At 45.0% G+C, this 12,411-nt stretch overlaps 1 protein-coding gene across 1 annotated transcript in view; it reads right to left on the bottom strand.

Annotated features, from left to right (window-relative positions):
* FER1L6 (fer-1 like family member 6) overlaps nt 1-12,411 on the bottom strand; it is a 115,577-nt gene that overhangs the window by 73,256 nt on the left and 29,910 nt on the right. The window contains exons 10-14 of the mRNA XM_029913388.1: nt 11,934-12,126; nt 10,638-10,984; nt 5,788-5,896; nt 2,361-2,547; nt 1-62 (exon numbers count right to left, since the gene is read on the bottom strand). The exon at nt 1-62 is cut by the window's left edge and continues 41 nt beyond it. Coding sequence (XP_029769248.1) covers nt 1-62; nt 2,361-2,547; nt 5,788-5,896; nt 10,638-10,984; nt 11,934-12,126 — 898 coding nt within the window. The remainder of the gene's footprint in view (nt 63-2,360; nt 2,548-5,787; nt 5,897-10,637; nt 10,985-11,933; nt 12,127-12,411) is intronic.

Genomic DNA, 12,411 nt, shown 5'->3' with positions numbered 1-12,411 from the left:
CCCAGTAGCTCTTTATATAGACACAGGGCTTCTTCTGATCATACGGCAAGTAGTGATAGTTCCTGTGAAAATTCATTAAATGCTGTGAGCAGTCTGGAATCAAATGTAAATAACAGGCCAAATCTTTGGGTTCCAGGATTATATGGGTGTACTTCACCCTGTTGTCAATGGACTGGCCACCCATTGATACACCATTTCATCTCTGAGTGTGAGTATAAGAGTAGTGTTTGTGTAAGTAGTAATTGCATACCTGTTTGCTTAACTAATCATTTTTCTTTTTAATAAAGTTGGGTTGTATCATTCAGAGTGTCACCTAGTGGTTCGCTACTAAATACATTTTCTGTAACTGACCTAGAGACTTGCACCTGAAAACTAAGCTGGGTTTTATTGCACCCTTATCTTTAACAACATCATATTAATTGGGAACATTTCAACATAATAAGGTCACAAAAGGCCAACTGGCCCACACTATTGGGGAAAAGAAAAAATCCATCCATACACTCATCCCCCAGGGAATTTATATGATGGGAACTCATTGAATTACGATTCCCAGAGCTTCTTGACCCTTTCAAGGGTTGCTGGTATTGTGTTTTGTTTTTGTATTTGCAGAGAAGACGATTTGGCCCTATTGTGATAGAGAACACTGTACTCTTAGAAGAATGAGACTTGACATCCTATCCTTAATTTCGCTATGAGGAGCTGAACAGAGTCATTTTTTCATGGTTAGTTTGTCCTTGTTATACATTGTTATATTAAATATGAAATATTCCTGGCAATTTACTGGTGCCTGTTTGCACGGGTGGGAGGAGTTGCATATGACTGGTTGGGAAAGCCATTTTCTATACTTTTGTTAATCTGCCAAATTGGATTTTTTGTTTCTGTTTTTACTGTTAATTTATGGGTGTTAGCACAATATTTATTTGACATATTGAATGTCCCACTGTAGTACTGATTAATATTAGGAATATCCTTTCAGTGACAGTGATTACAATTATCAGTGACATTCCTGCTGTCTGATGGCCCTAGCAGGTCAAGACACCATGAGAAGAGAAAAAAAAAAAAAAAAAATGTATATCTACACAAATTAGAGGGAAATGGATCCTTAATGAGAGAAAGCTTTATAAATATCTGAGCAAGCTAAAAATGGAATTGCAGCTTTGAAGAGTGTTTCATTCTTTTACTGCAGCTATTTAAACCTGAATTCCTGTCAGGGGAAAAACTAAAAATCCTGCAGTCTGCTTTACAGGATAATAACCCAGCAGGAGCCCATTTGTAGCACTATTATGAGAGAAGAGGGGCAACTATATTCTTGACAGACAATGATTTTCATCTCTGTAGTGCCAAAAAAAAGAAAAGAAGAAAAAGTAAAAGAAAAGTCTTACAAAGTCTTTTGTTCTTCCTTAATTTCACTGACCATTATTTAATTTAATTGCATGATTTACTGTCAGGAAGGACCCAATCCAAACAGTTCTGAACTTTGTGCAGGTTCAGAAACCAAAACAGAGATCCAGATCCAAAATTCCCAGATGGTCCCTATGTCTATAACTCCTGCTGGCAGTGCCTTGAAGCCTACAGGAAGAGGTACTGTCAAGTTTTGGGCCTCCTGTATTATAGAACTTCCTCTGCTCGGCACTCAGTAATGTCAGGAATAGTTCTATCTACTACTGTGTTTTATTGATATCTTTGACATGAAATGAAATGTGAGTGTGAGAGAAAGAAAATCACCTCTGTACATTAACAAGTCCATCTGCAAACTTCTTTTTGTATTTTTTTGCTCTGTCAACTCTCCATCTTTTCTCAATGGTCTGTTCTTCTCTTCCCACCCCCATCTGTGCTATTATTTGTTATTTAAATCTTATTTTCTAGATCTTGAAATGTTTTGGAAATCTGATTATCTTCAAAATAAAGACCAGATTCTGATACCCTTGTTCACTTGAATAATACCTGCTCTTCATGTAATCTCACTGATTTCAGCGGAGCTACTTACAGAGTAAGGTACTAATCACTGTCATTAAGGGTATTGGACTCTGGCCCTAAATTTGTACTGAACTGAGTTGAAAAAGCTACTCTCCCTTCTCTGACTCTACCATGTGGCACTGTAATATAGTCTTGTTAAAGGCACCAAAAGTTCTAAGGCCAACCCACATTTGATCCAAGATCCTCAGCTGGTGTAACCCAGCACAGATCCATTGATTTGAATAGGGCTTTCCTGATTTACACCGGCCAATTATGTTTTAGCATGTTCTACAATAGGTTGTTCAGTGCTGTTAGCAATTGTTAAATCAAAAACCTACATCCTAGTGCTACAGGGCAAAAGCCTGAAAGCTACACATTAAGGTCATGAAGTTCAAACGTTCTACCGATTTCCTTCTGTGAGGAGTGGCTTCTCAGGGTGGGTGGTGGATATCATTGGTACTGCAACATCATGTGATGCTTCACCCTCCCCTTCATGCAGTAATGGGGCACTTTCTTCCTCTTCTCCCTCATGTCCCTTCTTTTTACTACCAGCTTCTGGTGACACTCCATCAATAACATTTCCAAAGTTACCTAGAGATACAAAACAAGGTTATAAGGGCAGGGAATGGAATCAGGCTACATAGGAGATAGGGTGATAAACCTGAGTGAATTGTAGTTCTTTGCTTTATTGTTAATGCATCCCAAAATGGTATTAGCCTGTTTTAAAAAAGTGATATAGGAACGTAGATATTTTTAATTGTTCCAGTCCTTTAGGGCAGATCCCATTTCCTTATTTCCTACTCGTGTGCAGGAGCTGCTCCTAGTAGTCTAGGTATCTCTAACTCCTGCTCCTTTTTTCTAGCTGTCTTTACAGCTTTACAGGGGCTTTTCTTTGCAGTGAAGAGCCTGGACACCTGTAGAAGGAGCTGGAAGCACCAAGTGACCTGCCAGGTCTCCACTGATCAGCTCTCTGGATAATCTGTTTCCAGTAATCCCTAGTCTACAGTTTGAGACCCACTGGTTTAACCACTGTATGATGGTATAGAAGTCCATCTACAGCAGGAGCTGGATTGTCCTCGTGCAACGGTTTTACACTGGGGAGCTTTACAATAGTGTGAAGCCTTATGTGCTCACAACAGACATCCGTGTTGTCCAAGAGACTGTTAAATGGAAACATTAGGCTCTGGCAAATTCAGGGATCGGAGGGAGCATGTCCTCATAAAGAGTGCAGAGACTGGTGAATGTCTGGGATCCAGCCGGTATGGATTTAGTTAAAAGCTCAGCAGAGTTTGAGATATTTTTACAGATTTCATTACAAAGTTAGAGCCAGAGAATTCTTTTGTAGAATTTCTGGAGTAAAGCACAGAGCGGACAATCCCTGTGTACAAAAAAACCAAAGTGATTCCAACTGAACCCCTCTGCCCCCACCTCTTACTTAGCAGACTATTCTGACAATGCTCTGTTGTCTATTGGTTATGGCAGCAAGGGTTAGCCACGTTATCTGTCCAGGCTCCACCCCAGCAAGATTAATAAGGCTAAGGTGGTTACTTCCTTTAAATGGTAATACAGGACTGCTATAGCAGGTATAGCAATGTGCTGCCTTCGTATGGGTGATGCTGCCCTCTAGTAGCTGGCCCACAGAGAGAATATGGAACCGACATTAGCTAATAGAATTCAAAAAGGTGCCTGAATTTTTGGAGTGGATAGTACAGAGTTGTAGCCTCAGCTCCCAGTGTGTGTGTGAAATTTCAATGGTGATTGTATCTGCTGTTTGCAACACATTGATCCTAATTACAAAAGCTGTTTTCAGATGTGTTAAAGCCTGTTTTCATTCAAGCTAATTTAGCATTGTATGGGTTCAGAGGGGGCCTTACTAACAGCAGTGCTGTGGGAAACACGTTGCACTCATGATTCACAAATTTCATCTGACAATACTGTCATGCCTATAGAAATGTACCAGAGAGGGCAGTTGTCAGTTGGCATGAGGAGGGTATGTATCAAACTGGCTATTACAGTTTTGATTAGAGATGGGCTTGAGGCTGAAATTGGGGTCTGAATCTCAGACGCTACAATGTTCTGACCTAGATTTTGGTTCAGCCCAACGGCTATTAGCCACATTTGGATCCCAATTCCAAACACGCACAAAGCTGGAGGGTGCCAGAACCAGTTTTCTGATCCAGACTCACTGCCAGTTTTAATTCCTAATGTGAACTGGTCTTTGGCCTTTATTGCACAAGTACACAACGAGCTTGCTGTTAATTTTGGCTTATTTTCCCACTGAATATCAGCATAAGTCAATATTACACATTGCTTTGTTTGCCTACGAGGTCACTCCCTGCACTCACATTCTTCAGAAGGAACACATATCCAGACACGTGAGCGAACATCAGGAAAATACGGGACTGTCACTGTGCACAGAGACCTCATTAGGTAGGTAAACCAAGAAAGGATGGGCAAAGTCCTTCAGGTGAAATCAGGTTTGATCCAGGCTTTCACCTGGAACTGATCTTTCTGAGGTTTGGAAATGTTCAGCTAACATTTATAAAAAGATCTTTCATTTTCTCTTTACGCTGCACTTGGGGCAAATCCTGGCCCCGCCACCACAGCTGCAGAGGAGCCCGTGTGCAGCAGAACCAGTAGAGGGCAGGATTTAGCCAGGCTTCTTAGAGGATTCGTAGATTCATAGATTCTAGGACTGGAAGGGACCTCGAGAGGTCATCGAGTCCAGTCCCCTGCCTGCATGGCAGGACCAAATACTGTCTAGACCATCCCTGATAGACATTTATCTAACCTACTCTTAAATATCTCCAGAGATGGAGATTCCACAACCTCCCTAGGCAATTTATTCCAGTGTTTAACCACCCTGACAGTTAAACACTGGAGGTGCACCTGTGTGTGTGGTGTGGGACTCAGCTCTACACTGACCTCCTCTACACCAGCATGCAGGAAGGGCCAGGGTGTCGGTAGGATTGGGCCAGATCCCCTGCAGAGAGGATCCATTAGAGCCATGGGAGCTGCAGTAGCTGCTGCCAGGGCCGGCTCTGGCTTTTTGCCACCCCAGGCAAAAAAGCCTCCCGCCGCCCCCCGCCCCCTGGCGGGGAGTGCAGCAGGGGAGGGTGCCAAGCCCACCGCGGCCCCGCTCTCCCCAGCCGGCCGGAGCACCGGGAGGAGAGCGGTGAGCCCAGCCGCGGCCCCACTCTCCTCGGCCGGCCGGAGGGCGGAGAGCCCGGCCGCGGCCCCGCTCTCCCCGGCCGGCCGGAGCGCCGGGAGGAGGGCGGCGAGCCCGGCCGGGGCCCCGCTCTCCCCGACCGGCCGGAGCGCCGGGAGGAGGGCGGCGAGCCCGGCCGGGGCCCCGCTCTCCCCGGCCGGCCGGAGCGCCGGGAGGAGGGTGGCGAGCCCGGCCGGGGCCCCGCTCTCCCCGGGTGAGCGCCGCCCCCCTCCAGGTGCCGCCCCAAGCACATGCTTGATAGGCTGGTGCCTGGAGCCGGCCCTGGCTGCTGCACAGCGATCTGCAGCCTGGGGCGAATAGTCCTTGTGATTCATCCCTCTCACAGAGATACCCAGGACACAGTCTACTATGCTAGATGGCACTAGATGAGAAGATTTGGACCTATGGAATCCAACTGTGACTGAAAGCAACAAAAGCTCGGTGCTTCCAGATTGAGTGAAAGAAGGAAACACCAGAAAAATTGTGACACCTAGTCCCATGACGTTCAGAGATGAATTGAAATTTACAGGTATTTCTCTGCAGTGAGCCCCTTCAATAACATAGTCACCTTGATGCACTGAGACTTAACTCCTGCATTGGAGAAGCGTTTTACACATCCTTACCAACAGAAACCTCAAAGCTTATTGGTTTATCTCCAACCTTCCTGTCAATCATCGTGGCTTCAAAAAATGCCCCAAAGAGCAGGAATTCCTCAGAGTCTTCTTTGTGGATCTGTGGGGGGGGGAAATGACATTGGTTTTCTCTTTTACTATTTTCTTAGTACACAGAAGCAGCACTTAATTTGTGCCAGGGCTTGCCAGGGCTGAGCCCCAGCGCCTCTGGGCTTGACACATTAGTTATGAAAATAAAAAATTTGCTTGAGCCTCGGCATCTAATTGCTCGATCCCCAGCACCTCTTTCATTACAAATTAAGCACTGCATAGAAGTCTCTATGAATGGTTTCAGCACATTCACTTACTGTCATACAATCATTCAAATTATCTATTTTTGTTTCAGTGCAACAGTGAAATTTCACTCTCTTGAAATAAGTCATATTAAACTTAGTGTGGCAATATAACTTCTGAGCAATGATGTAGTTCCACTACAGTATATAGCATTCTAATGAATTCCGACCCTAGAGTTTTCACATCTGTGCTGCCCCCTTGTGGCTCCTCAGAGTCACTTCATAAAATCATAGAAATGTAGGGCTGGAAGGGATCTCAAGAAGCCATCTAGTCCAGCTCCCTCTGCTGTAGCAGGACCAAGTAAACCTCCCAGACCATCAATGACAGGTGTTTGTCCAAGTTATTCTTAAACTTCCAGTGATGGGGATTCCACAACCTACCTTGGAAGCCTATTCCATTGTTTAACTATCTGTAGAGTTACACTTTTTTCCCCCTCATATCTAACCTAAATGACTCTTACTGCAGATTAAGTCCATTACCTCTTGTCCTAACTTCTGTGGGCATGATAATAATTGATCACTGTCCTCTTTATAACAGTCCTCAACATATTTGAAGACTTTTATCAGGTTCTGCCTCTGTCTTCTTTTCCCAAGACTAAACATACCCAGTTTTTTTAACCTTTCCTCACAGGTCAGGTTTTCTAAACTTTTTATTATTTTTATGGTTCTCTTCTGGTCTCTCTCCAATTTGTCTGCATCTTTCCTAGGTGTGGGGCCCAGAATTGGACACAGTACTCCAGCTGAGACCTCACCAGTGCTGAGTAGAGCAGGACAATTATCTCTCTCATCTTACATACAACACTCCTGGTAATGCACTCCAGAATATTAGCCTGGGAGATGCTGAGCATTCTCAAGTCAATGAGATTTGAAGGTGCTCAGCATCTTCTCAGGAAGCACTCAGCACCTCGCAGTATCAGAGCCCCAGTCCAAAGCCCATTGCAATCCATGGGAGTCTTCTCATTCAATCGGCTTCGGATCAGACCCCAGTACACTGTTAGTTGTTCAAAGGCTGTAAGCACAGTGATGGTATGGATAGTTCTCTGATATTTTCTTTCACTGTGGGAATGCTGATTTACTGAGTGTAAATCCAAGCACAAGTTGGCCCAGTGAGTCTCCTAAAAGACTGTGTAACGGGGCAATGAACGAAAGAAACCACGTGTATTTTAATGCTTGTTTGCCTGCCTTTCTCAAAGGAACAAACCGCTCTTGGTACAGCCCAACGTATATATGTCTTGAAATAAGTATGCAGTGTACTACTGCAGGGGATAGCTCTAAGTTGAAAGAAATATCAGCATGTCATAGTAAAACTACCAAAGACAATGCATTGCAGTTGAATTTCAGTTTTCATTTCCCTGTTGCATGATTTTTTTTAACATTACCATGAAGCATATGGCAACGAGTGAAACTAGGACTCAGAATCTGTGCCACACTCTTCTATTTCCATTTACAAAAGTAATGAATTTTGAATGCTCATTATGTTCTTGGTGTTGTGCTCAGTCAGTAATGTCAGATTATGAGGCACGGTGATTTACCCCAATCTGCAGAGAGACCTCATAAAAATGTTGCAGATTTTATCACTTTTCAATTTATTTGTAATCTCCAGCATTCTTGACTTCCCTTTTACATGTCAGTAACATAATGATTCTGTCTACAGCAGCAGGAAATATATTTGAATGTCAGCAAGGAAAGAATATCAAACAGGATGGAGATGTGTTATTGCATTTTATTCATTCTGAATTTGAGAGTCAGATACCAGTTGCTAACAATTATCTTGATTGTAATAAATCTTTATTGTTACTATTAATTGGCATTATAGTAGTGTCTATTTATCTACGTGAGATACTTCTATAGTCCATATTACTTTATCTAAGCACTTCAAAATCTTTAATGTATTTATCCTCAGAACACCCCATTAGCCTCATTAATAGATGGAGAACTGAGTTACAGACACTCAAAGGTATTTAAGTTCCTAACTCCCATTAAAATCAATGGGAGTTAGATGCCTTTGAGGACCTGACCTAAATGACTTGCCCAAGGTCACCGTGGTAGAGCAGGAAATTGAACCTGGGGTTCCAAGTCCAGTCTAGAGCCGTAGCCACTGGACCCCCCTTCCTCTCACATTGCGCTAGACCCTTTTAAAACAGAAAGGGACTGAGCCCCAGCTGATGTAAATCAGTCTAACTCAATTTGTATGAAGTTAATGGAGCTACACCAATTTACAGCAGCTGAAGATCTTGCCCATATTAAGTTGTGATCCCTGCTCCAAAGAGCTCGTGTAACCCAAGACACTTAGCGAGAGAGAGATAAAATGAGTCTGCTCTACAGCCTTAGCTAATAGCCAGTTGGCTTTTAGTTCATGCAATAGAGGCTCATGCACTAAGCTCCAGAGGCCGCAGGTTCGATCCTGCCTGCCGACGATTGGGATCTGTCGGTGTTACACTCGCAATTCCAGAAGAGAAGCCACATGAAGGATAAGAGAGAGGGGAAAACATGCAGTTGGGCTGCTTCTTCTCACACTTCTACCAGTTTCACACTAGTGACTTTAATGGCGCTACTACTGATTAGCATAAATAAAGGAAGACAATCAGACCCAGTGTCTATCAATCCCAACTATCCCCACTGGCTCGATTCCTAGATATTATTAGTTGCCAGTTTCTTGTAGGTATTGCAGCAGAAGTGGGCCTCAAGGAGGGAATTAAAGGAGGAGAGGCTAGTGGCCTTAATGACTGTGAGCCAAATTCTCTGCTGGTGTAAATAGGTGAAATTCTACTGAAGGCAATGGAGCTATATCCATTTACCCCAGCACACAATTTGGCCCTAGTTCAGGGAAGATGGCCCTCATGTGGTGGCAGTCTACAAGCTGCATTCTCCATCCTGAATGACCATAAAGAGAGAGGTTCCTAAAGAAAGGAAATGCTGATGGCCATAGACCTGAGAAAGGCTAGGTTCTGCCCCTTCATATCACAAAGTTTTCTAACACAGTAGAGCCTTTTATCAACCATGCTCAGATGCCCATTAAGGCTACCCACCAGGGGTGGATGGAGCCTCCCAATTCAATGAGTGCACTTCAGTAAATTGCTGAGAGGGCGCCAGCTACCAGCAGCAGCATGCTCTGCCCCAGTACCACAACCCTAATCCCAGCCTGGTGTGGAGGAGAAGCCACAGGTAAAGGGATGGCTGGAGAGAAAGCCCACCCCACACTCACCCTGGAGCAGCAGTTCCTGTCCTGTGGGTCTGGGCCCAGCTCCCTGCTCTGAGCATTGCGACCTGGCATACCGGATTGCAGCGCCACTCAGGTTTGGCCTGGCTGTCCCTCCATCGTCATGAGTGGTGCTGCAAGGCACAATCCCCAGAGTGGGGAGCCAGGCCCAGCTCCCCCTTCCCCGCCCGAGACAGGAGCTGCTGCTGTGGGGTGAGTGTGGGGCAGATTCACTCTCGCCCATGGGCCTCCCCTCTGCACTGGGCCAGAAGGAGTGTATATTTGCCTGTGAAAATGTACGTTTTCTCAATGCAGTTCTGCTCTTGGGGGGGTCTATACCCAAATATGATTAACGTGAAGCCTATCAATATTGTATCAAAAACATTCAGTATTTTTGCACCCTTGGTTTCATTATTTCTGTGGGTGCACTTGAACGCATGAATGCACAGTAAAGCCACTGCTGGTATCCACCCACTGTTTCGGAAACAGTTTATTTCCAAGAGAGAATGAGGAACCTAATTTTTAAATGTGTGTGTCCTATTATGACACCCCAAAACTAAAAGTGGGTGCTTAAATAAAGCTACTCAACATTAGATGGTGAACACTTCAGGTCTAGGACTTAAGAACATGGGAATTGCCATATTGGGTCAGATCCATGATCCAACTAGTCCAGTATCCTGTCTCTGATAGTTGCTAGCACCAGACAGGGCTGCCCGGGGAGAGAGGGGGGCAATTGGGGCAATTTGCCCCGGGCCCCACAGGGGCCCCACGAGCCCTGGCCGAGAATCCCTTTCCTCACCCGGTGGCATTTCGGTGGCGGGGGGCCCTTCAGTGCGGCCGAAGATGTGGAGTGACTGAAGGGCCCCCCGCCACTGAAATGCCACCGCCGCCGCCAACTCATAGCACTGCCCGGTGAGTACAAGCTCCCCTCCTTTGCCCCAGGCCCCCTGAATCCTCTGGGCAGCCCTGGCACCAGATGTCTGAGAAGAAGGTGCAAGAAACCCCACAATAGGAAGATATGGGACTGAGTCTTCCTATATGTGTGCAAAGCCGATATGTGGGTGCTTGTACCGTACCTATAGCAAATAATGATTTCCATCCTATTCAGTATATGATATTAATGACATATATAAATTTATGATCCATTTGCATGGCAAACCCTGTAACTGGATGTGAGTGCATGAACCCCACTGCATCTGTGGTGATTCACATCCAGGTTACAGACCTGTCTGCATGACTGGGACCTTAGTTTGTCAATTAGCTACATACTTTGAACCAAGCATCAATCAATCTCTAAATTTTAAACTAACCTCAGCGGGCACATCGAAGGGCTCAACTTCCGCCTCAGTGGAGTTTGCCTTGTCTGAAGGAGAAGATGATTTCCCATCCTCTGCTTTGTCTGTTTTCTCTTTTCCTTTAGATGCTTTGGAGTCTTTATCTTTGGAAGGTAACTTTATCTCTTTGATGATCTTTGAAAATTTAGACTCTTGCGTTCCCCCTGAAAGTATCTCCACTGCAATTTCAATTAGGAGGCGGCCTCTAAAGGAGACGCCTTCCCCAAAACCTTCATTGAGCTCCTGGTGGTCGTCCATTAGGGAGTGGTTCCTAGGTGAGCCATAGAGATTGATCCAAGCTGGTCCAAAGGTAGGCAAGAACCCTGGAGATGATGCATATTTTACAACATTTGCATTACAAGCTCTCACTCTCTCATACATTGTTTGCAGAACTCTGTTCTCTGACAGTTTTACTCATAAAGGGGCTCAGTCTGGCCCCACTTCTATGCGTGCTGGTGTCCCTCCAGCTGCAGAATGGGATTTGGGGAGGCTGTACTCGTGTGCATACCCCAATACAGTGCAGAGCACTGCTCCACAGGGGAAACCTATGTACTGTCACCTAGGGACTGGGGTGGTGCAGCATGAAACAGACTATCTGTCACAATGAGTCTCCTCCAGCAATTCCCTCCATGGAATGGGAGAGGTGCCAGAGCCCTGGAGTGGCTCCCTTCATGCTCTGCAGATTGAGACTGGGATGTGGGGGGAAGATCCCTATCCTTGGACCAGGAGTTCCAATGCCCATCCTGTTACTTGGACTGGGAGCTGGGGAGAGGATTTAGCTCTAGGACACTTTATAATGGTTTATTTTTCTCTTTTTGAGTAACTAGGAACAAATAGTTGCCATTGAGTAGATCAGAAATAGGAGGCTGGTCTGCCCCTGAAAAGTGATACATACTTGTTTGCCTGGCAATGCAAGTGCCTTTGGCATTAGCCCTGAATTCACATCACTTGACCCTAACTGAATTAGAAACACCACATGGAAACAGATCATTGCCACATTCCCAGAAAGGGTAAGAATCCTTTTAGATACTGATCAAAATGATGATTTTTAGGAGTCTTTGTAACAAAGGGGACGACATCATTCCATTAAACACACAAAAAGATTCAGCTCTGTATAAAGTAGGATTTTTCATACAACCAACAAAAGGTCTACCCCTCACTAAAGCCCTTTGGAGTCCTTAATTGGGTCTTAACTAGTATCCAGTCATCATGCTGGTGAATTTTATCCTACGGGCGGGGGAGAGTTTTTATAACAAACATTTTCCTCTTTACCTTTATCTCCATCTTGTTCATTTGAGATTTTTTTCAGGTCTATGAAGTGTGTGGCTAAGGCCACATCATTCATGCTGCCTTCATCCCACACCTGGATTTTGACTCTTCGACACAGCGGGGGAAACATTTCCTTGAAGACAATCTGTTCATGCCACACAGGATCAGCACAATTTTTTTGCACTGTTGTTCGTCCCTGAAATGAAAGACCAGCAGCTGTAGACCTTGAGGCTAGACCAGATTCTGGACAACAATGCTGAGTGTAACAAAGTCCTCTAGCAAGCCCTGTCTCTTCTATCGCAGAGAAAGCATGTGGTCTAAATAAAAATAATTTTTAAGCACAGTTTTCCAGTCTACAGGGCCGGCTCCAGGCACCAGCCTGGCAAGCCGGTGCTTGGGGTGGCCGCTCCAGAGAGGGGCGGCACGTCCAGCTTTTCGGCGGCAATTCGGCAGATGGTCCCTCACTCCCGCTCGGAGCGAA

This window comes from Terrapene carolina, unplaced genomic scaffold (genome assembly GCF_002925995.2).
Source record: "Terrapene carolina triunguis isolate 2854851 unplaced genomic scaffold, T_m_triunguis-2.0 Scaffold58, whole genome shotgun sequence".
NCBI lineage: Eukaryota > Metazoa > Chordata > Testudines > Emydidae > Terrapene > Terrapene triunguis.
The sequence above is the reverse complement of the archived record's forward strand: the minus strand, read 5'-3'. Positions and strand labels throughout refer to the sequence as shown.